Source organism: Cervus elaphus, chromosome 10 (genome assembly GCF_910594005.1).
Source record: "Cervus elaphus chromosome 10, mCerEla1.1, whole genome shotgun sequence".
Lineage (NCBI taxonomy): Eukaryota > Metazoa > Chordata > Mammalia > Artiodactyla > Cervidae > Cervus > Cervus elaphus.
In genome coordinates this window covers 27,603,309-27,628,931 of record NC_057824.1, presented here as the reverse complement: position 1 = coordinate 27,628,931, position 25,623 = coordinate 27,603,309, and the positions used below count along the sequence as shown (strand labels likewise).

General features: G+C 38.9%; 1 protein-coding gene and 1 long non-coding RNA gene across 13 annotated transcripts in view; one reads left to right on the top strand and one right to left on the bottom strand.

The window, feature by feature from the left end:
- Window positions 1-25,623, bottom strand: part of MRTFB (myocardin related transcription factor B) — a 214,889-nt gene that overhangs the window by 14,292 nt on the left and 174,974 nt on the right. For all 12 annotated transcript variants that reach the window (XM_043914358.1, XM_043914362.1, XM_043914360.1 and 9 more), the window contains 5 exons: window positions 25,216-25,377; window positions 24,169-24,347; window positions 7,953-8,087; window positions 5,737-5,984; window positions 711-843 (listed from right to left, as the gene is read on the bottom strand). In XM_043914358.1, coding sequence (XP_043770293.1) covers window positions 711-843; window positions 5,737-5,984; window positions 7,953-8,087; window positions 24,169-24,347; window positions 25,216-25,377 — 857 coding nt within the window. The remainder of the gene's footprint in view (window positions 1-710; window positions 844-5,736; window positions 5,985-7,952; window positions 8,088-24,168; window positions 24,348-25,215; window positions 25,378-25,623) is intronic.
- Window positions 1-25,623, top strand: part of LOC122701429 — a 73,184-nt gene that overhangs the window by 46,529 nt on the left and 1,032 nt on the right. The window contains exon 2 of the long non-coding RNA XR_006343078.1: window positions 19,181-19,330. This is a non-coding gene — a long non-coding RNA (uncharacterized LOC122701429). The remainder of the gene's footprint in view (window positions 1-19,180; window positions 19,331-25,623) is intronic.

Below are 25,623 nucleotides of genomic sequence, written 5' to 3'. Positions count from 1 at the left end.
TTTTGGTGTTACGACCTTCTGACAAATCTACAGCACACCTCTGTGCTGGAAAAGGTGCCTACATCTGTCAGACAGCTCTGTATGACTGCATGTAAGTGCGACATGTTTTTTTTTTTAAACACGCAAAAACACAGAATTATAGATGTAAAGGACCTGAGAGGCCAGTGATAAAACAAGGGTTATTAGAGGCTAATTCCTTTGCTACTGCAAAAGATTTACTACCAGAAATGATAACAGTTACATTTACTGTGTAATTGCCATGGGCCAGACACGGCCAGAAGTGCTTTATTCTTTCGGTTAACCTTCACATGAGGTGTAGGCATTATTACTCCCGTTTCACAGGTGGGGAGAGAGGGCATGTCACTGGCCCAAGTTATCACAGATAACAGAAGGCTGCGTAGGGGTGGAACCCAGTAAAGAGGGCCCTGGAGATCATGTTCACCTGTTACACCTTCCTCTTCTCCCAAACTTTGCAACAAGCAGGGAGGAAGGTGCTTGCTCATGGCATTTGCTCAATAAATGGAAATTTATTACTGGTCATTTTAAAGGAAACTTAATGGATGTAAAAAGAAAGTACTTCTATAATGGTTATCCTATTGCTGGTAAAGTTGAAGGTCTATCAGAAACTGCCTACACCTGCTGGACAGATCTGGCATAGTTTACAGTTCTGTGGTTCTTACGGGTGAATAAACCCCACTTGAAATGATCACCTTTAGGTCATCCAAGCTTGATGGCAGAGGTCCTGGCTTTCTCACAGGAGCAGGTGTATTCTGTCTTGGTGTGTTAGATGTGGTAGTGTTCAAAGCTGGATTCCCACTGCTGCTGTTCTTGTCATTGAGTGGCCTTCAAAAGAAAAAGAAAATTAGATTTTCTAATAAAATGATTTCTGAGGTTGACATTGCTCCTGTTAACAATCTGTGAACTTACAAAGAGAAAACTACCTGGTCATGGGTTGGCTGACTCAATATGGTACAGATGTCAGTCAAATTAGACCCCAATCAAAATCCCTGCAGGTTTCATCTGTTTGCATGCTTGGTAAAAAGTTAGAAGATGATTCAAAGCTTTATACGGAAATGCAAAGGACCAAAAACAGCCATGGCATCTTTAAAGAAGAAAAGCAAAGCTGGAAGCAGCATACTACCAGACAGCAAAACTTATTACAGAGCCAGTTATGAAGATGATGCTGATGCAAGGACAGGACAACAAGTGGGAGAGATCAGAGAATCCAGAAACAGACACTGCATACAAGGACAAAGGTGACATGGCAGTGTAGTGGGAAAGGGTGGTCCTTCCATCACTGGTAATGGGCCAAAGTGGACAGTCAGTCACATGAGAGGAACAGGGCTCTTGATCAACCCCTAGCCTCACACCATCCCAAAACCTAAATATGAACTGGAAAACAAACTTTGAGAAGAAAACTTAGGATAGTATCTTCATAGCTTTTGATAAGCAAAGATTTCTTAGGACACAAAAAGCATTCAGATATCTTTCAGAGGGTTAAAAATCAAGCCCCAGGAGAAGATGTCTGTAATAACATACTTCTGACAGATGCCTCATCTAGAATACACACACAAGTCTTGCAAATTATTGACAGTAAGAAAAAGAAAAACCAAAAAAAAAAAAAAAAAAGAAAAAGAAAAACCTACTGGGAAAATCATGAACAAACATATCACAAATGATCAATAAATATATGAACGAATGCTTAACTTCATCAGGTATGAGGAAAATGAAAACCACAGCAAAACAGCACTGCACACCCAGCAGAGCCGCTGTGATAATATGTCAGACTGACACCACCAAGTACTTGGACAACCACAACCCTCATACACAACTGGCAGAAGCAGAGTTAGTACAACTGCTCTGGAGAACTGTTTAGTATCTACTAAAGAACACCATACCCATCCGATCCAACAACTCCATTTCTAGATCAACACCTGACAAAGACACACACATGTGAACCAAGAGATGCAGGTTAGGAGATTTACTATGGCATTATTCATCAGAGCCCCAACTGGAAGCAACCAGCTGTCCCATCAAGAGGATGCTGGGTGGATGAACTGTGAAACAGACAACAATAAAAATTAGCTGCTGCTGTTTGCATGAATAAAGACATGACTCACGAACACCATGTTGAGCAGAACTAATCCATGGATTCAAATCAGGGTCGTCACTGAGGGGGGATGTGCCCCAAGGACAGTGGAGCTGACAGTGTTCCTCTTCTTGATGTAGCAGCGTGCTTACTTTGGCATCAGTTCTCACTTATAATTTATGGACTTCTCTAACTTACACTACATTTTAAAAAGCTTATTTTGAAAGTGTTGGTGAATCTGTTGTACTTTTGTATTAACTCCCCTAAACTTTTCATGCTGCAGACAGGTTCTTTTGATGCCTTCTGGCTGTGATATGCTTGGCAACAAGGGCATTTTCTTTTCTGGCTGGATGATGCTCATTAGAGAAAGGTGCATGTGGTCGTCGACGCCGTACAACCAATATCACTGCAGCCTCAGGCTTAACTGTCAGTAGAAGCTGTGGTACTGAAGCTTGGTACCAAAGAGACGTTGAATTCCATATTCTGAAGCAGGGATCTGAGGTGACGGTGCCTCTGGGGTGAGGTCCACGGCTGGATGAACTTTCTCAAATGGGTTTTAAGAAGCCTGTGTTTAAAGCCAATTCTGGACTTGTCAACAGCTAACTCTTGACTTGCATCTGAGACTTTTTAAACCTGCCTGCATTATGCTGAAATTAAGTACTTGAAGTTTGAATGAAATGACAAATATTTTAAAATATATCACTATTCTTTCTAAAGAGTCAACTTTTAAAAACCATATTTTCAAATTATGAAATCATTTTAATCATTGTTTCTCAGCCTTATGTTCACTACTGTCCCCCAGAAAAGCTCTTTAGATAATTTTTCTAATCACTCTCTCTGAAATTTTAATACCAGAGATGCACTACATTCTTGTTCATGTACATAGGTCTGTGCTTTATCACATAAAAACTGTAAAACTGCCTCCAAACAACTTTTGCTTCTTCATGAATGATATCTTCTCCTTGAGAAGATATTAAATTTTTAAAAATTAATTTATCTTTGGCTGTGCTGGGTCTTCACTGATGCACACGGGCTTCCTCTAGTTGAAAGTGGGGGCTACTTTCTAGTTGCAGAGTGGGGGCTTCTCACTGAGGTAGCTTTTCTTGGTGCAGAGCACCAGCTTAGCTGCCCCATGGCATGTGAGAGCTCAGTTCCCAGGCAGGGATCGAACCTGCGTCCCCTGCACTGGCAGGTGCATTCTTAACCACTGGACCACTGGGGAAGTCCCCAGTGTAAACTATTTATTTTAGTCATGCTGAGATTCTAGAATACTCATTACTATGATTAACAGTATAGTGTTTAATTCAAGTTTTAAAATAACAAAAATAAGTTGGTTTATTTTTCCCCCAAATCAACAGAGGGGGAAAAGGTAGGTGGGATACTTGATGAATGCAGTCACTGCATGGCTGGGGATCCTGAGGTCCAGACACCTGCTGGGACCCTTCCCTTCTGTCAGGACGTGGCCATGTGGGAACTAAAGCCCCATGTCTCCAGGCTCTTGCTTCTCCCAAGATACCAAAGGGCTTTGTTATCAGTAAAGTTCCACCGCTGTGGGCACTACACAACTCCCACATTTGGTTTCTTATATTGAATTTTGGTAAAAGGAAACAATGTGTTTGAAAACAACATCTCCATTTTTAGGATCTGGAGATTACATAAAACTGGTGTCCGGTGAAATAAGACACAGAAATGAGAGCTCCTTCCTCCTCCGAGTTCTTGGATCTTTTTGGATGACGCTTTCTTGGGGCAGGTGGCTTGGTGACTTCAGTGGCGGGAGTGTTTGAGGAGAAGGGAACTAAAGCCTTCATGGAAAGACAAAGAACTTTCGAGTTTGGGTGCCCACCACCCCCCTCCCTCTGCCAGATGTTTCTTCTCATCTGCAAAGCTGGCCCCACACAATTTCTTACATTACAGAAAGGATTATGTCATTAAGACACCACCTTTTATTGGCTCTTCAGTTACCAGTTTCCTCAATAGGGCATGGGGTCAGTCCTATCGACTGTGAGTCGCTGTGAGGATGCTGCTGAGCACGTGGTTGGGTTGCCGAGAGCACCCCTACTGTCCTCCTCCCTCACTGGGGTCCCACGGCGGCGGGGTGGGGGCCGCCTCCCCGGTCCTGGATGAAGCTGTAAAGCAGCAGTGGTTTGTCTTTGATGTTCGTCCAGTTCTCTGGCCTTCCCTGGGTCCCTTCCAATGTCAACAGCTCTCTCGGGCCTGCCTGCTCTTAAAATAAAAACATGCTACAAACACTCTTTTCTTCCTTCATCTCTGTTGCCCTGATGTTTCAGATTTAAGCACTTCACAGGAAGGTCTGAATGACTAATAGGTCTAATCTTCCTCAAGATATTTGGGTCTTCAAAGAAAAAAGTGAATTGATAATTCTTAGCATATGAGGAGATTATTTCTTACAGAGAAGCTTTTTAGTAAGCCTTAATCCTTTTCGACTCCTAGAAAATACAGGCTCTCCATGGAGGAAGGCTTAGCCTGTGTGTAGAAAACATAGGCTTCTACAGATCATGTGGTCATATATTGAGTGGTTGGATCAGAGTATAATTTTTTCTTGTCATGAGATTTTGGATCTTTTTCTAGAGTTTCTTTTCTCAAGTTGACTGTAAATAATTCCTTTTTCCTGAAAAGTGAATGAAATGAAGGACAGAGACTTTGCATTTTTATTTGTTTTCCAGAACAGTGTTCTGAGGATGTGTAACCAGTGATTTCCTCTAGTACATAATCAAAATTAGCTGTGGGTGTCCTGCTATGAGAGTTCAGTTTCAGAAATCTTCAGAACTCACTCCCTCTGTCCTTCCTGCTTGGGCTCAAACTTTGGACACATGTTCCTTTTTCATAGTTGTTGGTCATTGAGACCTTTTATCGTTTTTTGGGACTCCTGCCACCTGCTCCTTTCCTTCCCATTCTCAGTATACCTTCATACTCTTGTATCTGCTTTATTGCCAAGCTTCTAACTGGCTTTCCTACTTCCAGACTCCCCTCCAACACTGGCATCAGACTGTTCCTTCTTGCATTTTGATTTTACCTTGTCACCATGGTCCTCTGAAACATTCACCGTATCAAGATTAAAGTCTTCCCAACTTCACGTTTCTCTAGACATTGTCAAATCTGTCTTCTGCTTTCAAAATGAGTCATACTCTTTACTCAGGCCATTTTTCTCACCATGCAACATAAACAGGCATTGCTTGCTCTAACTCCCTCTGTGTTTGTGCTCAGATCATTCCTCTCGGCTTGGAAGGGTCCTTCCCAAGTTTCAGGCCCTTTCCCTCCTGCCTTTTCCATAAAACTTTCCTTGACCACTCCAGCATTTATGCTCAACTGTTTTTTTTTTTTTTTTAAAGTGCTTATATTAGGTTTACACTTCTCTTGCTTTTCTCATAGCACCTAATATTATTCAAGTAAACAAACAGGCAAATCTTTGCTGGATGAAAAGTTGTTTCTAACTTGAAAAGTCCAGAACCTGGTATGGAGGACAAAAAGTGAACTGGAATGCAGACTTCTCATGTAGACTTGACACTATGGGCTTTGATGACAACAGAATGGAAATAACCGCTGAGCACACACACATCACGGCGTGCAGCCTTCAGACACCAAGGGCTGCTCGTACAAACCACAGTAAACCCGGCCACGAAGCGTACTTGAGCGGCGCGGGCAGGATGGTCTGGTAGTTGTAGTGCTGCTGCTGCTGGCTCAGGATCTGCAGCTGCAGGAAGAGCTGCTGCTGCTGGAGCAGCCGGGCGTAGTTGGAGTCCATCTGCGGCTCATTCCTCTCCCCCTTCTGATCCGGCGGAATGTACTGGTGGTACTTCAGCTTCTTCACCCGGGGCTTGGGATCTTTGCACTTTTTGCTACGGTGTTTGTCATTCGGATTCTTGGGATGGCTTTGCTATTTTCGAGAAAAAAAGAGAACATTTTAAGAGAAAGCTGTCTATTCTACTGTGTGCATATCTGATTTGAAAAGGAAAAAAAAAAAAGTAACGCACCTTGGAAATTGGGATTGCCTCTCTGGAAAGCAGTACACTAAACACATTTTAGAAGCTGTGAGAACATTCATGTGCTCCCTGTGACCAAAAATCTTGCTCCTAAGAACTTACTTCTCCTGCTGCATTGTTCCCTTAGACTAAGGGCAATATGCTCAGTTCTGCATCACCTATGCAAGTTCAACAAACATTTGCTTTGGGTCCTGTGTGGACACTGCCTAGTGCTTACACATTACAATCTCCTTGTGAAAAAAGAGGCTTCACACTAAACATACAATAGGGAAATGATTAAGTGTATTTCACTTTATCACAAATATAACAAATCTTTTATATTCTGCGAATATTTTATGATCATTAAAATCTACGGTGAATACATAAAAGCAGAAAAGTGCTTCTAATTGAGAATAAAGCAGAATATAAAGCTATGAATTTCTATGGCAAATACACACAAAAAATGCTGAGTGATGTGAACATGAATTTAAAACATTTTTTCCAAAATATTACATTTTTATTTTGAAAAATGGGGTGTGGGACCCTGTCTTATGGTTAAGAATCAGATGTCTCTTCTGGGTTTTCATCTCCTTCATTTATAAGTTATCAGATCAGTTTCTACTTTTTAATATTCATATTATAAGATAAATTCATCTTTTAAAAAAACGGTCCACAACAAAACAAAAACAACACAAAGCAACAAGGTATAGGAAACTGTTTCTAAGATGCTTTAGGTACAAAGACACACTGGGGGCTGTGGGACAAGGAGGGAAGAGCTGATTCTACTGGCGCAGCTGCACAGACGCTCTCTGGAACTTCTGGCTCCAGTACTAAGTGATGGAATGGGGTGAAACACACTGATCTGGGCCCTGAAGGCATGGACCCCTGGCCACACAGATGAACCAGCCTGGAGTAGCAAAAGCCTTCTCTCCAGGAAGGTCAAGGACAAACGCAGGTCCTGGGGACAGAGGGAGTGAGGAGCACGCCCAGCTAACTGCCTCCAAGGAGGAGCACTGTAGCTAAATGAGAAGGAAGGACAAAGGCCAGACAGGGATTCAGAGACAGGGTCCTGACCTTGTTACAGCCTGCCTTCTTTGAGCCTCGGTATCCTCACCTGAAAGGTGCTGAGGCTTAGCTCGTTCTCCGAGGTCCTTTTTCAGTTCTAAAAGCTTGTGATCTGTGTTTTGCTCGTTTTGGCAAAAGCCACATCTGAAATGATTAAACTATTTCTCAGGTTACAGCTCCCCCTCCTTTATTTAGCGGTTCTAAATCCACATTAAAAAACTATTTTGACCAAGTAAAATGCAGGGAACAGTGCCATAAATCTGCAGCTTCTCTGAAGAACAAACCAAGCTGTATCAGGCCAAATCTACTAAACAAAAAAAACACAAAACACGTATTTTCTTCTTGAAAACCTTTAACCTGTCACATAATATATCTGTAATACTGCTGAATTTGACCTTGTGTATAGAAGTCTGAAATCACATTCCATTACAGACATCTGTGTGTGAGATTCATGAATCCCAAGTGCTAAAGTCTCTCTCTCTTCCTTCCCCTTGAGTTTCGTCTTGCGGGCCTGGTGGAAGCTGAATTGGGAACTGCTGATAAAGTGATTTCTCAACCCTTTCTGCACTGCTGTAGTTGTTTTATACAGACTGAATTTTGTGATGTTCTTCTGTGACGATCAAACGAGAGTCATTTGTTGAAGGTGGTGGTTTGTTATGAAGGCTGGGGTGAGCAAGTCCTTCTGAGGTTCTGTTTTCAAGGCTTGACTAAAAGGCAGGCTGGGCAATATGGACACAGCCTCTGTCCTCCATGCTCAGGGCTAGACACCACAGTTGAAGGTGAAGTCGCTGAGGGTTGCACGCATGCAGGGTACCTACCTTCACCAGTGCTGGCCCGGGCTTTGCTGAGGACGTGGTGCTTGGGGGGAGGACGGGTGCTGTGGACCGTGGGGGAGGCTGATCCGCAGTAGGAGTTTTCAAGAATTCAGGAACTGCTGGGGACACTGGAGTAAACTGGCGGAAAAGGCAGAAAGGAGACAAGTCTGTGAAATCATTAACAGTGAAAACAGAAAAGCTAGAAAAGAAAAGAAACAGAAGAAAAATATGGTATTATGTCTGAGACATAGATGGTGGAATAACTTGCTTTACGTCCATTGAGCCAATGATTTACTTTTTGCCCTGATAGCAACGAGAAGCTAAAGCTAAATAAGGCTGGATTCACAAAACTCTAGTGTTTTCTTAGAACTATGGTCAGAACCGCCCTTTTTTGGCAGAAAGAAAGTCCAAGACTCATAAAAATGATTGAAACAGGACACGGTACTCAAGAGGCTGTTTTGCCCTATAGGTCACACTAATCTGGGCTAATTCAGACGTGATGCTTAGTTGTCACTACCGGCCCATGAATCCCCTCAACCTCACCCCAGGTCCATGGTCAGGCAGCCTCTGGTAAGAAAGCATCCACTTCTGGTAGGCCCGATCCACGCACGTGTCCTTAAAAGTGCTCGACAGCTTCTGTTCCTGTTTCCAAACCTGATTAGTGCTCTTGTTAACTACCGCCCCCCAGTTCTTGCAACAGAGGAAAATCTGAAGAATATATTCTAATAGGACTGACCTGTGCATTGACAGTCCCCTCACACTTAGAGCAAGAAGTGAGTTTGTTGCCTAGGTTAAATCCAGCAATTACTGAATCTCAATTTGGGGTCATATAATAATAAAGCCCCCAGAAACCACTCCCACTAGCAATCTTCTGTAAGTACAGTGTAAGTATTCATTTACTGGAAAGAGAAAGTACTATTATAATAAATCAGTTAAATGTTGCATATTGATTACTACTTGGACCTTGCCTTATCTTAAGAGAAAATGTCTTTATCATTTCTATTTCCCTGAACAACTCTCAAATTCATTACAACAATCAAAATCAGTTCTCTTGTTGAAGTATTTGGGTTTAAAAATAGCAAACTGTATTTTCCCTCCTTAAAATAAATGACCTGAAAACTCAGAGGGCTATTAGCTGCAAGAAATATGAAGCTTGGCACATACTGTCTCATCTGGTCTGAAGTTGCTCAGTTGTGTCTGACTCTTTGCAATCGCGTGGATTGTATAGCCCACTAGGCTCTTCTGTCCATGGAATTCTCTAGGCAGGAATACTGGAGTGGGTTGCCTTTCCCTTCTTCAGGGGATCTTCCCAACCCAGGGGTCACACCCAAGTCTCCTGCATTGCAGGCAGATTCTTTACTGTCTGGCACATACTAGTTACTCAATAAATATTTGTTCAGTGGGTGAATGGAAATTCCTGGTGGCGTTACTCATGCTGGGTCACTCCAGGCCTGATGAGCCTGGGACCTGTGGGTGGGTGCAGTCAGATGTCCATGCCCATGTCGCTTCTCTCCCTGAACTGTGCTTTCACTTTGTCATTGATTTATGTTTTTAAGTAACTAGTAGTTAACAGTAAGTGTTGACGATACAAAAGACTTGACTTTTTGAAGGTGGCCACATTCAATTTCATTTTCAAACAGAAATGAAGGGATTCTTCCATGAGTCTTGACACCTGTATTCCAGGGTGACTTCTGTTCCCAAAGAGCCTGGAGATGGCTGGCTCCTCAGTGAACCTCTGACATGCAGTGAATGATGATGACCTGCGGATCCCTGCTTTAAGGGATGTGGCTTTATGTCACCTATTTCTCTTTCATGTACTCTTTTTGTTTTTTTGGATACGCGAATACTTATCTTTGGGTCAGTTTTCACACAGGGGAAGAACATTCTTTGGCTATTGAATAACTGGCATATGAAGCAGAACCAGATATCTGAATTTTGAAATATGTATTTCCTTGCAGATAAATTCTACTAAACTAGCAAGCTATTTTACCAATCTAGCCCCTATTGAGTGATATGATAGTAATGATTTATTAGAGAGCAGTCTTAATAAATGTGGTATCAACTGTAATATTTATGAAAATGTATGGCCTCTATTTCTAGACCTTGTCTGATTGACTTCTGCCTTAATGCTTCCATCTTTTAGCTTTTTTGGCATTTTAGTTTGACTCTGCTACCTAGAAAACCACAGACTCCTGCATAACTCAACTGAGATAAATTGATTGTTAATTTTACCTAATGGGAAGATAAATTCTGGTTAAAAAGGGAGAAATATCTAAATGCTTCTTTACATATTGCTGGTCTTTTTTATGTGCCTTAGAAAGGAAACCTCCACCCCCCTACTCTCCCATCTTCCATCATATATCTAGATGTTGGAATTCCAATGGCTAGAATTACCCCAAAAGTCTCAATATTATTATTTTGGAAATGAAAGTATTCCAAAAAGGACTAAAAGAATATCCAAGGCATAGAGGATACTGCACTTATTTTGTTCTACAGTAAATTGAGCAATGTGTTAAAATCTTAATGCTTCATCAACATCAAGATCTAAATTCACCTTATGGACTATTAAAAATTTAATCTCAAAATGATTGAGAATCTTTTCTCCCAAAAAACAAAAAAGTTGCAAACTTTGCTTTGTTTTACTGGATCTGATACACTGTTCTTTTCACAACTTCTGGTCTCATGACAATGGTTGTCATTTTAATATGAAATAGGAAAACATTATTTTTTAATGATGGATACTTACACTTTACATAAAACTCAAAAGAAAGCACTTCAAATATTAAAGACTGGAGAAGGAAATGGCAACCCACTCCAGTATTCTTGCCTGGAGAATCCCATGGACAGAGGAGCCTGGTAGGCTACAGTCCGTGGGGTCGCAGAGTCGGACACGACTGAGCGACTCCACTTTCTTTCTCATATTAGAAATCACTATAGAAAAGTTTGCTACAAAAGAAAAAAGTAAGTTCAGAGCAAGTGTTTAAGCTGATTAGAGTTTTATGTTTCATGTATCTGCACTGGCTCCTTCTGAAAAGATGTAACACTTGCCAAAGACCAATCATTCGTCTCTGGTAAGTTCCTTTTTCATTAGAATTTCTTTATACAATCTGGAGGGATAGAAACTAGATATTTAAAAACAAAAGTGTTTTGTACTGTAGACTTTAAATCTACAATAAATGTGTTTTCAACTTAGGATGTAGCAGAGATCTTAAGATGGCAGTATGCAAATAAGAAATTCAAGATGCAATTATTCTTTAAATATTTCCATATTCCAAGCCTCAGATAAAATGAGTCAAATACAAATCAAAAATATATGCTTTGTATATTTAGCAGATGGATAGTTTGTGTAAAATTCCAGCTTCGTTAAAACATATCACCTAACACTGACCCCTTGTTTCTGTATTACACAGTTGTAAGTTTAAGCATGTCATTTATAGAATAAATAGCTGAACATTAAAATCCACTGGCATGGTAGCTAGAGGACGTTCGGCTGGTACTTGAATATCTGACAGTAGTGAGGACTGACATGTGTCACTCATTTAAAAAAATCTATTATTTTTAAAAATGGTGGTAAAATATATGTAAAATTTACCAATTAAACCATTTTAAAGTGTATAACTGTATGTCATTAAATACATCCACACTGTTCTGCAACCATCACTACTATTCATTTTCAGAACGTTTTCATCATCCCTAACTGAAACTCTGTGCTCATTAAACAACAATATTCCATTCTCCCTTCTCCCCACCACCACCATCTACTTTCTATATGTATAAATTTAACTACATTTAGAGTAGAATCATACATTTTTCTTTTTGTGGATGGCTTGTTTCACTTAGTATAGTATCCTCAAGGTTAATCCATTTTGTAGCTTGTGTCAGAATTTCCTTCTTCTTTTTTTAAAATTTACTTATTTAACTGGAGGCTAATTACTTTACAATATTGTAGTGGTTCCTGCCACACATTGACATGAATCAGCCATGGAAAATTTCCTTCTTTTTAAGGCTGAGTAATACTCCACTGTATATATACCACATTTTGTTTATCCATTCATTTGTTGATGGACACATGGGTTACTTTTAATGCTGCTAGGAGCATGGGTGTACAAACTGATATTCAAATCACTGCTTTAGTTCTTTTGGCCATATACCCATAAATGAAATTGCTGATAAGGTAATTCTATTTTTAACTTTCTGAGGAACTGCCATACCAAATTTCTATAGCAATTTGCACCATTTATTTCACAATTCCACCAACAGCAAACAAGGGTTCTAATTTTTCCACATCCTTGTTGACAACTTGTTAATTTTTGTTAGTTTTGATATTTGCTATTCTAATGGTATGAGGTGATATCTCATTGTGGTTTTGATTTGCATCTCTAGTGATTAGTGTTGTTGACTATTATTTGTTTGTTAGTCTTTATATATATCCTCTTTGAAGAAGTGTTTATGCAAGTCCTTTGCCCATTTAAAAATCAGGTTTTTTTCCTGTTATTTGTGAGAGTTCTTTATATACTATGAATATTAGCCCCTTACTGGATACATGATTTGCAGATTATTTTTCTCCCATGCTGTGGGTTGCTTTTCACTCTGTTGATAGTGTGCTTTGATGTAGGTTTTAATTTTGATGAAGCCTGCTGCTGCTAAGTTGCTTCAGTTATGTCCGACTCTCTGCAACCCCATAGATGGCAGCCCACCAGGCTCCCCCGTCCCTGGAATTCTCCAGGCAAGAATACTGGAGAGGGTTGCCATTGCCTTCTCCGTGATGAAGCCTAATTATCTATTTTTTCTTTTGTTGCCTGGTGTCATATCTAAGAAATTATTGCCAAATTCAGTGTCATGAGGCTTTCCCCTATTGTTTTTTTTTCCCCTCAAGAGTTTTTAACAGTTCTAGCTCTTATGTTCAGGTCTTTGATCATTTTGAATTAATCTTCATATATGGTGTTAGGTAAGGATCCAACTTCATTCTTTTGCATGTGGACATCGAGTTTTCTTAACACAGTTTGTTGGAAAGACTGTCTTGTCTCCTTGAGACTGAATGACCTAGACACTTTGTCTTAAAATCATTTGACCAAATATATGAAGACTTACTTCTGGGTTTTCGATTCTGTTCCATTGGTCTATGTGTCCTTTTATGCCTAAACCACACTGTTTTGTGACTGGGATTGTGACAGGAATTGTACTGAGTCCATAGACTGCTTTTCGGCAGTACTGACCTCAGCACAATGTTAAGTTTTCTAATCCACGAGCATGTCTTCACACTTGTGTGTTTGGTTGACTTTTTGCAGCGATTCCTTTCTCATTTCCTATAGATATACATCCTATAGATATTTTCTTTGTTGTTACCATGTGAATTACACATAACATCCTTAAGCTATGACATCTAACTTATATTGATACCAATTTCAGTTATATACAAGAACTACTTTTATAGCCACATCTCCCCACTTTATATTATTATTGTCACAAATTACATCATTATATATTATGTAGCCGTTAACAGATTTATAATTTTTTGTGCATCTGTTGCTTAAATTGCTTAAATCCAATAGAAAATAAAAAGTGGAGTTATATACAGAAATTATAATAATACCATTCCTTATATTTGTCCATGTATTTACTTTTCTACCAGAGAACTTCATGTTTCTGAATGGCTTTGAGTTAACTATCTAGCATCTGTTTATTTCAACTTAAGGACTTTCTAGCATTTCTTATCAGAGAAGGCAATGGCACCCTACTTCAGTACTCTTGCTTGGAAAATCCCATGGATGGAGAAGCCTCGTAGGCTGCAGTCCCTGGGGTCTCGAAGAGTCAGACACGACTGAGCGACTTCACTTTCACTTTTCACTTTCATGCACTGGAGAAGGAAATGGCAACCCACTCCAGTGTTCTTGCCTGGAGAATCCCAGGGACAGCGGAGCCTGGTGGGCTGCTGTCTATGGGGTCGCACAGAGTAAGACACGACTGAAGTGACTTAGCAGCAGCATTTCTTATAGGGCAAGTCGTCTAATGATAATGAACTCCTTTGATATCTGTCTGGCTTTATTGTTTTAATTTCTCACTCAGTTATAAAGGACAGTTTGGCTGATAAAGAGTTCTTGGTTGACAAATTTTCTTTCAGCACTTAAATATATCATCGAAATATGTCTTCTGGCCTGCAGTGTTCTTCTGAGAAATCCACTTATATTCTTATTGGGGAATTTCCACTTATATGTGATAAGTGACTTTTCTTGCTGCTTTCAAGATTCTGCCTTTGACTTTTGATAGTTTGATTATATAATGTGTCTCAGTATGAATCTCTTTGGGTTTATTCTCTTTGGAGTTCATTGAGCTTCTTGGGTTCGTATGTCCATTTCTTGCCTCAAATTTGACAAGTTTTGGGCCATCATTTCTTAAATTAATTTCTCTGCCCCTTTTCTCTCTTCTCTTCTGGGACTCCCATAATGCCCCAACTGATCAGCTGGCTGGGATCTCACATGTCCCTTAGGCTCTGTTTACTTTTTTCATTCTCTTTATCCTTAGACTCCATAATTTCAAATGACCTGTCTTCAAGTTTGCTGTCTGAGTCTGCTGTTGAACCCCTTTGATGGACTTTTCAGTTCAGTTAGTGTGTTTTTCAGCTCCATGATTTTTTAAAAACAACTTTTGTTGATATTCTCATTTTGTTCATATATTGTTTCCCTGATTTCTTTCAGTTCACTGCTTGTGTTTTCCTTTAGCTTTTTGAGCATGTTTAAGACAGTTATTTAAAGTCTTTGTTGAGGAAGTCTGACATGTTTCTCAGGGATAGTTTCTAGAGATCATTTTGTTGCTTTGAATGGGCTATATTTCCCGGTTGCTTTGTATGCCTGTTTTTTCCTTTTGGTTGCATCTTGGGTCTAAAATTGGGCATGCGAGGAAACATCCACCTCTCCCAGACTTTGCAGACTGTTGTTGAAGACCTTCACTAATTTTATGGGCCTTGCATGTCTTCATTTCCCAGAGTCTCATCCTGACTTCTCTGGGCATTAAGAGTTCTGTTTTATTCCCTTGGTTGGGAAGATCCCCTGGAGAAGGAAATGGCAACTCACTCCAGTATTTCTGCCTGGGAAATTACAAGGACAGAGGAGCCTAGTGGGCTACTACTGTCCATGGGGTCACAAAGAGTCTGGCAAGACTGAGCAACTAACACTTTCACTGTATTCTTTGATCTGTTAATCTGTTGCCCTCAGGTGTCTGTGGGTCTGCTGGTTACTCTACAGTTTTCACATGATAATGGCTCCTGCCACTACCTTCTATAGCTTCTGCTAGCCTGAGATCCAAACTATGCACTTTCCCCAGTCCGAGTCAAACAAATCAGAAACTAGTCCCTTACCTAGCCCACAACAGGCCAGAATACTGCAAACAAGTTCTGCTCTACTCCTTCCATCCTGAGGGACGAAACTGGGTATTGGGCTACTTCCTTTGTGCTAAGAGTGGGAAAGGATGAGTGAAAACACCATGGCAATGTTCTATGTTTTTGAATGTGGCTTTTTCTTAATTGGGTGTTTGGTTGATGTACATCTCTGACTGGTTTCCAGAGTTCTATAAAATTATTTTAGCCTGTGGTTTACTTACTGCTTCTGTGAGAGAATGAGGGCCTGGACCTTCCTTTGTTGATGGGCATTATCTTTTGTAGTGAGATAGTAGTAAGTATGCAAATATATGTGTAACAATCTCAATGTGAATCTATGCATTTAGTATTTCTGATTTTTTATAGTTCAATTATAACCAGTACTATGAATGACTATAAAGTAGAACCACACAGCAGAAGAGTGATTAGTCAGAGAAGCAACTATTCTAATCATTAATGAATTTGTTACTTTTGGTGGTAACTTCATAACAATTTCATATACTTTAGGATCAACTTTGGAAAACCTAGAGCCAATGTCCACTTTAAAAAAATACAGTCCTCTTTATAAAGTTGTCACATATTATTTATTATATTCTACAGAATCATGTGGAATGTCTATTACAACCTTGGTGTGACCATGTTGGTGATTCACAAGTTGGTTAAAGTGCCTCTTACGGGTCAGAATGTGAAAGTAAAATAAAGAATAAAACTACTGTTATTCATTTTTGGTATCTGAACTGTGTGAGACTATATAGTAGACAAAAAAATGTTATGTATGTATTTCTTAGGTTTATGTATGTACTTCTTAGGCAATAGAAATAATAGTTGTCACTATCAATCATAAGAGGATAACACAGGATGATGTGCTGGAAAACAGTCTTAAGAAGAGTATCATACTGTTTGCCTAATTAGAACAAAGTCATTTGCTCAAATCCTATGCAGGCCAGATCAGATAGATGCTTTTTCATGACATCTGCCCCAGATAATACATGCAAAGTAAGTTGTTTAGTGCCTGAACGACACTTAAGTAAGAGCTCAAAAAAAAAAAAAAAAAAAAAGTAAGAGCTCAGCAAGCATTGGCTATTATTTTTATCATCATCTCAATTATATTCAATAAAGATTTATTTATTAATAAATGAGAAAGGCCTATTCTGCATAATGCACTATTTTAGGCACTTTCCTGTTGGTCACAGAACTGAGTCAAGAACTGGGATGGAAAACAACTTCGCAGTTAATGTTGGAACTCAGCTCAAAACTCTATAACTAGTCGCAGACTCCTTCCTCATGATATGTAAGTTATAAAAAGCACAACTGAAGGAGTAATAATAGAAATTAAAGTCAATGTCTTTGATGTTCTATTCAGGCCTTTATTGGTAAGTATTTGCAATGAAAGCTAGTCTAACTTTGATTATTTATTATATGTGTACCTGGCTTACATACTAGACCTTGCTCATTCTCTTTTTTAGCTTAAACCTAAAATTTCTCTATTATTTGGCAAAAGGTCATCTACCTGAACATTACTTGAAACAATGGGAAAAAATATTTTACCAAATTCCCTTAAGTTTGTCTTCTTGAAAACAGAGGGTAAGAGATGAACAAGGTTCCTTTCAGCACTACTTTGAATTTGAAAATGAACACAGATCCTGTTAGATCATACTTACAGTTAAACATCTGGGTGTTTATAATGAATGATTATTTAAATGGCTTAAGAAATCACTGAGAGAAAAAGAGTCCTCCAATTAAAAGGACCAGTGTCACAGCTCCTGGTACACACGTGTGGCTTGCTGTTCTTAATTTTCTACAGCTTTCCATTGTTCAAGAGTTGTCTCAGCATAAAATAGAGCTCTAGTATGTGATGTGTGTTTTATTAATATTTTGGCAAATTCCTTTCCAGATGTACTTTGATCAGAATTTTAAAAAGTCCAAGGAAAAGCAGTTTTAGTCTCTTTACAGACCACACAGAAATACATATTTCAAAGAATTTACATTTTGAAGGAAGGATGTAGTGGTATATTATATTGTTCACATTGTGAGGTCATTAGCTTTTTAGCACTGGGATTGTAAAAGTGTCTGAAAAATGTTTTTTGTCTAGATATTATGTGTTAAAAATTTTTTTTGGAGGAAATGTCTCTTTTATTTGAATACTTTTCCTGTAGGACTTAAACTTCTGGTATCTATCCGTGTGTTCTGAAAAAGAATTAAGGAGACTATATGTCATGAGACATTTTGCAATAAAGCAAGGCATATAGAAATCTTGAGCCTAATTTGCTCTCAACGAATTATCCGTAAGTGTAACTTTTAAAGAACTTTAACGAAATTCCCTGAATAAGTCTTGGACTTTATATGAGGCCAAGTAAGAAAAGAATTGAGCAGGAAAATTAGAAAAATGTGTTTAAGCCACAGGATTAAATGTGTAGCATAAAATGATGATCAATCACCATATGCAAAAACCTGGTTCAGGTAAACAAGAAGCAAAGTGAAATCTATGTCAGAGCCTCTCAAAAGTGTGGTCTGTGGACCTCAGTTACCTGCCAGTGACAAGGACAGAAGTCTTAGGAAAGCTGATGTCACTCTACTTTTACTTTATATTACAAAAGGATTAGTCCACAATACATTGGAAATTAAACTATATAAAAAAACATGTTATCCCTTCACTACAGGCAATTTGAGGACCACTGGTCTATAGTAACTAAATTCACCATCAAACTCCTATACTGAATTTCCTTTTTCTGAATTTCCATTTTAAAGATTAAAAACTCAGAATCTCAAAGAACATCCAAAACCAAATGAGGGCCTATCCCTGCTCTCTGGAAACTTGATGTCTAACGAGAAGCAATGTTTTCAGGTACTGATGTGCATGCATGCAGAGTTGCTTCAGTTGTGGCTGACTCTGCGCGACCCTAAGGACTGTAGTCTGACAGGCTCCTCTGTCCATGGGATTCTCTAGGTAAGAATACTGGAATGGGTTGCCATTTCTTCCTACAGGGGATCTTCCCGACCCAGGGATCAAACCCACATCTCTTATGCTGCAGATGTGGCAGGCGAGTTCTTTACCATTAGTGCCACCTGGGAAGTCCCTCAGGTATTGATACTTTCCCTTAAACTACAAATGTGAAAGTAATTATATTTAGGAAGATTAATACATTTTACTTATATATCAAGTGAGAAAATAAAGTATAGAATTTCCCAAAGCAAAACATAATTATCACTTCTAGACACAAAAACCACAGACTTTACAGGCATTAAAATTGGCCTCTGCAGTTGATTAAAAAGACAAAAACAAATATCTACAACATACTTACAATCCTACTTAAGGATTATCTTTCTCTGACATCAGTACACTACAGTTAACATGGAGATGCTTATTTAATTACATGAATAAGAATAAAGTGTATAATATTAAGAATCTTTGTCAGATTCTTTACTTATAAATAGTAAAATACTGAAAGGGAATTTTATAAAGGACACACAATTGAAGAAGGTTTCAAGGTATATAGTACAGGAATTATGTAATGGGAAAGGTGCTGTAAGCCAGCCCTGATTCTAGGCTCTTTTACCTGAATGTGTAAGTAGGAACGTACCATTCTCTAAAGTGGGTCTTCTTCCAAAGGCACTAGTGACAAGTAAACAGCAGACAGAAGTGGCACTGGAGCAACACTAAAGAGCGCTATGAAAATTAATGTTTAAGTTCATGAATGACCTAAGGCTTCATGTGTGCTGCACTGACAAGAAATAGGCTGTATTTATTCTTCAAGAAACACAATTGTTCTCCCTTCCGGTTTTCCTTCAAGGAATTCTGGAATGTCAGCCCACTGGTGGGACTGCCTCTGACTGAAGTTTCTCACTTATAAACTTACAGTTTCTTACAGGTGGAACCATCACGAGGCTGTTACCAGGCAGATAACTGAGGTGACAGAAATTCTCTATTAGTAAAAGCTAAGACCATGCTAATAGTGGTCTGATGTCCTGACCTACTCAGACAGAAACAGAGAACAAACAACCCCAATGGGTAAGTAGAACTGTTTTCTAATGGTATTAACTTGGATATTTGACATTCTTTTTAGCCCTATTTTTAAAGCTCAAAACCAGGGTGCAGCCAACACGTAAGAACAGTAGGGGCTGGCCTCCCTTCTCCCCTTTCCTGCCTGCTTAGACCTTGGACCACGGGCTGGTCGCGGACCCTCATCTTTCTTCCAGGTCAGGCTCCAGTGAAGCTGAGGGGCCAGTCACACTTGCCCTGTAAACTCTGACAGGAGAGTATAAAGTGCAGCTCCTCCAGCTACCTCTGACAGCTCCAAGTGGGAGACGCTCTACTCTCAAATGGGAGGACAGAAACACTGATTCTACAAGCTGGCATCAGTCAGCGCTCGTGGTGCTGAATTCTACTAAGCACTCTTTCTGTACCAGGCCCTGTACTTGGCATTAAAGATACACACCTCTATTTCAGATAATGGTGATAAATGCAGTACAGAAGATAATGTTGAAACACACAGTCCTTAACAAATAGCTCTTCATGAATGAGAAGAAATGCTGTAAGAAAATATGCAAACATTTTTAATCCCCAAACTTCTGTACTGCTCTGAACCAAGGCCTCCCCTGGTGAAAGGGTGAGGGCAGATTATTGCTAAATTCCTGTACAATTCAAAAATTCTATGATGCTTGGTTTTAGTAAGACCATTTTCTACTGAACTTGACCCATCACATTAAGTAGTTCAAGTCCTAACTTTTAAAATAACTAAATACTATTAAAATTTCAGTAAGGGAAAAACATGATAAAGAGGAAAAACAAATTATGTGTAGCATGAAAGTTCTTATAAAACCAAAAGAAACACAAACACTCACTGAAGAAACAAGAAATGTGAATTTCCAGTGTAATTATTAAAAAATTAATATTAGATTCTTTTGCATGCACTAGATTGAATACTTATATAATCTGATGCATAGTAAATATTTGTTGAATAAATTCAGTATAACCAAAATCAAGCGGCCAAATAAAACATTCCAATCTCCAGTGTACAGGGTTTGAAGAAATGATATTACCTATTTGTGGTAAAGACAAGTGACCGTGGAACTCTTTCTTGGAAGGCAGTTGAAGTGCCTATCTTTTGCCTAACATAAGGTTTCAAATTCATGTAGCATCTAGTAATTATTCAAAGAGAGAATCAGACAAGTGCCACCCATGCATGTATTAAAAAACCAGTGTGTAGTGAAAAACAGGAAACAATTCTAGGGACTTCCCTGATAGCTCAGATGGTAAAGACTGTGCCTGCAATGCAGGAGACTGGGGTTTGACCCCTGGGTTGGGATGATCCCCTGGAGAAGGGAATGGCAACCCACTCCAGTATTCTTGCTTGGAAAATCCCATGGACAGAGAAGCCTGGTGGGCTATAGTCCATGAGGTTCCAAGAATTAGTGACTAAAACACCACTAACTAACAATAAGGAATTGGTTAATAGAGATACAGTGTATCAGTTCAGTTAAATACTAAGGTATACAAGCAAGGTGCACAGAAGGTTACCATATGACACAGCAATTCCACTCCAAGGTATATACCCAAGAGAAGTGAAAACATATGTCCACATAAAGAACTTGTCTGCAAGTGTTCACAGCACCATTATTCATAATAGCAAATGTTCACTAACTGATGAATAAACAAAATGTGGTGTATCAACACAATTGAGCATTACTCAGCCATAACAAGGGATTATGTACTGGTACATGCTACAACATGGATGAACCTTAAAAACATTACACCTAAGTGAAAGAAGCCAATCACAAAAGATGATGTATTGTATGGTTCCAGAATTTATTAAAAAAAAGGAAATGTCTGGAGTAGGTAAATCCGGACAGAAAGTATACTGATGGTTGCTTAGGGCCAAGTGGAGTGACTGCGGATATGTATGGGCTTCTTTTGGGAAGGATGAAAGTGTTCTGGAATCAGATAGTGTGAGAGTTGCACAAATCTGTGAATATACTAGTAAGCATTGAATTATACACTTTAAAAGGTTGAATTTTCCCAGTGCCCTTTTTTTTTTTTTTTAACAGAAATAGAAAAATTCATCCTAACGTTAACATGGAATCTCAAGGGACCCCAAGTAGCCAAAACCATCTTGAAAAAAAAAGAAAAAAAGTTGGAGATCTCACACTTCCTGATTTCAAAATTTACTACGAAACTCTAGTAATCAAAATAGTGTGATACTGATATAAAGACAGAGACACAGGCCAATGCAAAAGAATAGAAAGCATGTAAATACATTCTCTTATATATGATGAAATGATCTTTGACAACAGTGCCAAAACTATTCAGTGGGGATGGAACAATCTTTTCAACAAATGGTGCTGGAGAAAATGGATATACAGATGCTAAAGAATGAATTTGGATCTTTATCTTATATACAAAAATGAAAATCGATTAAAGACCTAAATTTAAGACCCCCAAACTATGAAAATCTTAGAAGACAACAGGATCCAATCAATCCAAAACAATCTAATTTATGACACCGAATTTGGCAATGATTTCTTAGTCTGACACCAAAAACACAGGTCACATAACCAAAAATATACAAAGAGGACTAGATCAAACTTAAAAGATGGAGACAGTATTTGCAAATCATATATCTGCTAAGGGGTTAATATCGAGAACATATAAAGAACTCCAACAACTCAACAACAGAAAAGCAATCTGATTTTAAAGAGAGCAAAGGATTTGAAAAGGTATTTCTCCAAAGATGATATACAAATGACCAAAGGCATATGAAAACATGCTCAACATCACTAATGATCAGAGAAATGCAAATCAAAACCACAGTGAGACATTACAATCAATGGGCAGAAGACCTAAACAGACATTTCTCCAAAGATGACATACAGATGGCCAACAAATACATGAAAAGAGATTCAACATCACTAATGATCAGAGAAAAGCAAATCAAAACTACAGTGAGGCATTCACCTCACACAAGTCAGAATGGCCACTATCAAAAAAATTTACAAATGATAAATGCTGAAGAGGATGTGGAGAAAGAGAACCCTCCTACACTGTTAGTGGGAATGTACACTGAGGCAGCCCATATGGAGAACAGTAGAGAGGTTCCTTAAAAAACTAAAAATACAACTACCATATGACCCAGCAGTACCACTCCTGGGCATATACCCAGAGAAAACCATAATTCAAAAAGATATATGCACCCCAGTGTTCACTGCAGCAGTATTTACAATAGCCAGGACATGGAAGTCACCTAAATATCCATCAACAGAGAAATGGATAAAGATGTGGTACATATATACAATGGACTATTTATTAGTCAGCCATAAAAAGGAACAAAAACTGTGCCATTTGCAGAGACATGGATGAATCTAGAGGCTGTCATAAAGAGTGAAGCCAGAAAAACAAGTATCTTATATTAACACACATGCATGGAATCAAGAAAAAATGGTAGAGATGATCTTATTTGCAAAGTACAAACAGAGACAAATGTATAGATACCAAGGAGGGGTGGGCGTGGGATGAACTGGGGAGGCTGGGACTGACATATGTACGCTACTGTGCATAGAACAGATAACTAGTGAGAGCCTACTGCAGCCCAGGGAACTCGGTGCTCTGTGCACGCATGCCTGATCACAGCAGTGTAGACCAACTATATTCCAATTTAAAAAAGAAAAGTGAGTATAGTCAATATCTCCCAATACTTAATGGAAAAGAATCTGAAAAAATACATATATATACACACACACATATATTTATATGTATAAAAATCATTTTGCTGTCCACTTGAAACTAACACAAAACTGTAAATTAACTATACTTCAATAAAAACAAAGTGAGATTACTTTGTTTCACTGGAATAACTGCTATCAAAAGAACAGAAATTAACAAGTGTTGCTGAGGATGTGGAGAAACAGGAACACTTGTGCACTGGTGGTGGTGGTTTGGTCTCTAAGTCGTGTCCGACTCTTTGTGACCCCATGGACTGTAGTCCGCCAAGTTCCTCTATCCATGGGATTCTCCAGGCAAGAGTACTGGAGGGGGCTGCCATTCCCTTCTCCACTGGTGGTGGAGTGTGAAATGTTACAACCAATATGGAGAGCAGTATGGTGGTTCCTTAAAGATTAAAAATAGAATACCATATGATCCAACAATCCCACTTCTGGATATGTGCCCAAAAGAACTAAAAGCAAGGTCTCAAACAGATATTTTCACACTCGTGTACTCATCATTATTCACAACAGCCAAGAGATGGAAGCAATCCCATGTTCACTGATGAATGGATAAACAAAATGTGGTATATCCATAAAATGGAATATTATGCAGCCTAACAACTGAGAGAGATCTTGTCACATTCTACAACATAAAAGAACCCTGAGGACACTGTTAAATGATATAAGCCATATGAGATATTCAAAGTAGTCAAATTCATTGAGATTGAAATAGAAGTACTTACCAGGCCTGGGGGGATGGGCAGTTGATGTTTAATGGATTTAGCTTCAGTTTTGTAAGACAAAACTGGAGATCTGCTGCACAGCAGTGTGAATACAGACTACAGGCCTGTACACTTAAAGTGGTCAAGATGGTTAAAAAAAAAAGGGTGAATTTTATGATATGTGAATTGTAACTCAAAAAAAGTTACCTGAAAAAATTGAGTTACAAAACTGTAAAGTAAAACTGTGTACACAGAACAGAAAGAAAATGTAAGAATCTACTGAAAATGTGAATAGCTAAGTTACATGTGAAAAATCTATGCTTTTCTGCACTTTCAGACTTTTTTTTCTGGTGAAAACGCATTACCAAGATATATAAAAAACAAGGCACTTTCTTGGTTTAGGGGTTAAAAACGAGAAAAGCAATACCTGGGCTGGAGTGTTTGTAGTCACAGGAGATGGCGATTCACTAACTTTTGGCTCACTTGGGGACGCGGCTGACCCCTGTGACTCCTGACTGGCTGGCTGGTCCGGAGACAAAGCATCACTGCTGTCTTCGTCAAATGAGAAATCGCCCTGAGTTTGGGGATAGTCCTCTTTCCCAACTCCTAAAGAAAGAAGTGATTCTTAATTGATCTTGGCCTTGGAATACTAAGGTTAAAATGAAAAAGGAGAAATATTAATCATTATAAGGACTGAAGAAAGCTTTTTAAAAACAAAGTTGGACATAACAATGGGAGAATATACAACTACCTATGATAAATACCTGGGGCGGGGGGGGGAACCAAACCTGAATCAGATCAAGCCTTTGGATCCTACTACTAACGACTGGAAATACAGGAGACAAGAAATTTTTTAAATGACACCTAGGGATACAAATACATTCAGAAAAATCTATAGAGTGTGGAAGTGCTAAAGGACAAAATAAGTTCATTCATCCGCAAATAAAAAGGAAAGAAAGGAAGAAGATCCGCCCAGGAGACTGACCTAAGAGATAAATCAGCTAAAGACAATGTGTGGAGCTTGCTTGGATCCAACTGTTGAAAAACATTATGAGGCCAGATGGGGCTCTGACTGGTGTATCTGTTGATAAGTCCCACCTCATGGAGCGGCGCTGCTGTACTGACACCTTACCTTTTGGGGCCCGTTTCTCTGGAATTGAATGGAATCACAGAAAGACTGAATATAGACTGCCTAAGATTTAAACTCATACTAATGCAAAATATGATGCTCCCATAAGTCACGGTAACAAACCTCTTGTTAGAGGAATCTCTGTGTTAACTGGTACTAATCTTATAATACATACTATTAATAATAACAATAATAATAATATGGAGATAAGTACAAATGTTAATTTCTAAATCACCCAGAAAACAATAATCATGATTGGTGCTGGCTTTAAAATTAGATTTTTCTTATCTAAAACTTCCAAGTTTCTTTATCTCCCAGGAAATAGTAAAATTTTAAGAGTCTTGCCTATAATTGCTTCCTTAACACTGGAGTCTACAGGAAGGATGTTTTTCTCTACCAGCTCCATAGGACCAGGTCTTTGAGCAATCTTTTCATTCAGATCATCAGCTAGTCGAGCTCTTTTCAACTTCATCTGAGTAGCCTGCAAGGACGGCTCTGCAAATGTTTCTAAAAGAGGAAACACAGGAAAAATTTAATCATTACTTGAATTACTGTCTCTACTCCATAATGTTATTTCAGGCTAACTAATTTAAACTGGTGTAAACTTATTTATGGTGAGATAATGACTGCTTGAGAATGCTCCCATCTGCAATTTACATTTCTAGTCTTGGAAAGCTTTATATTGTCCACACAATGTGGATGTCCTTGGACTCAAATTAATATGAACTCAAGCCAAAACCGACGTGCTGCTAT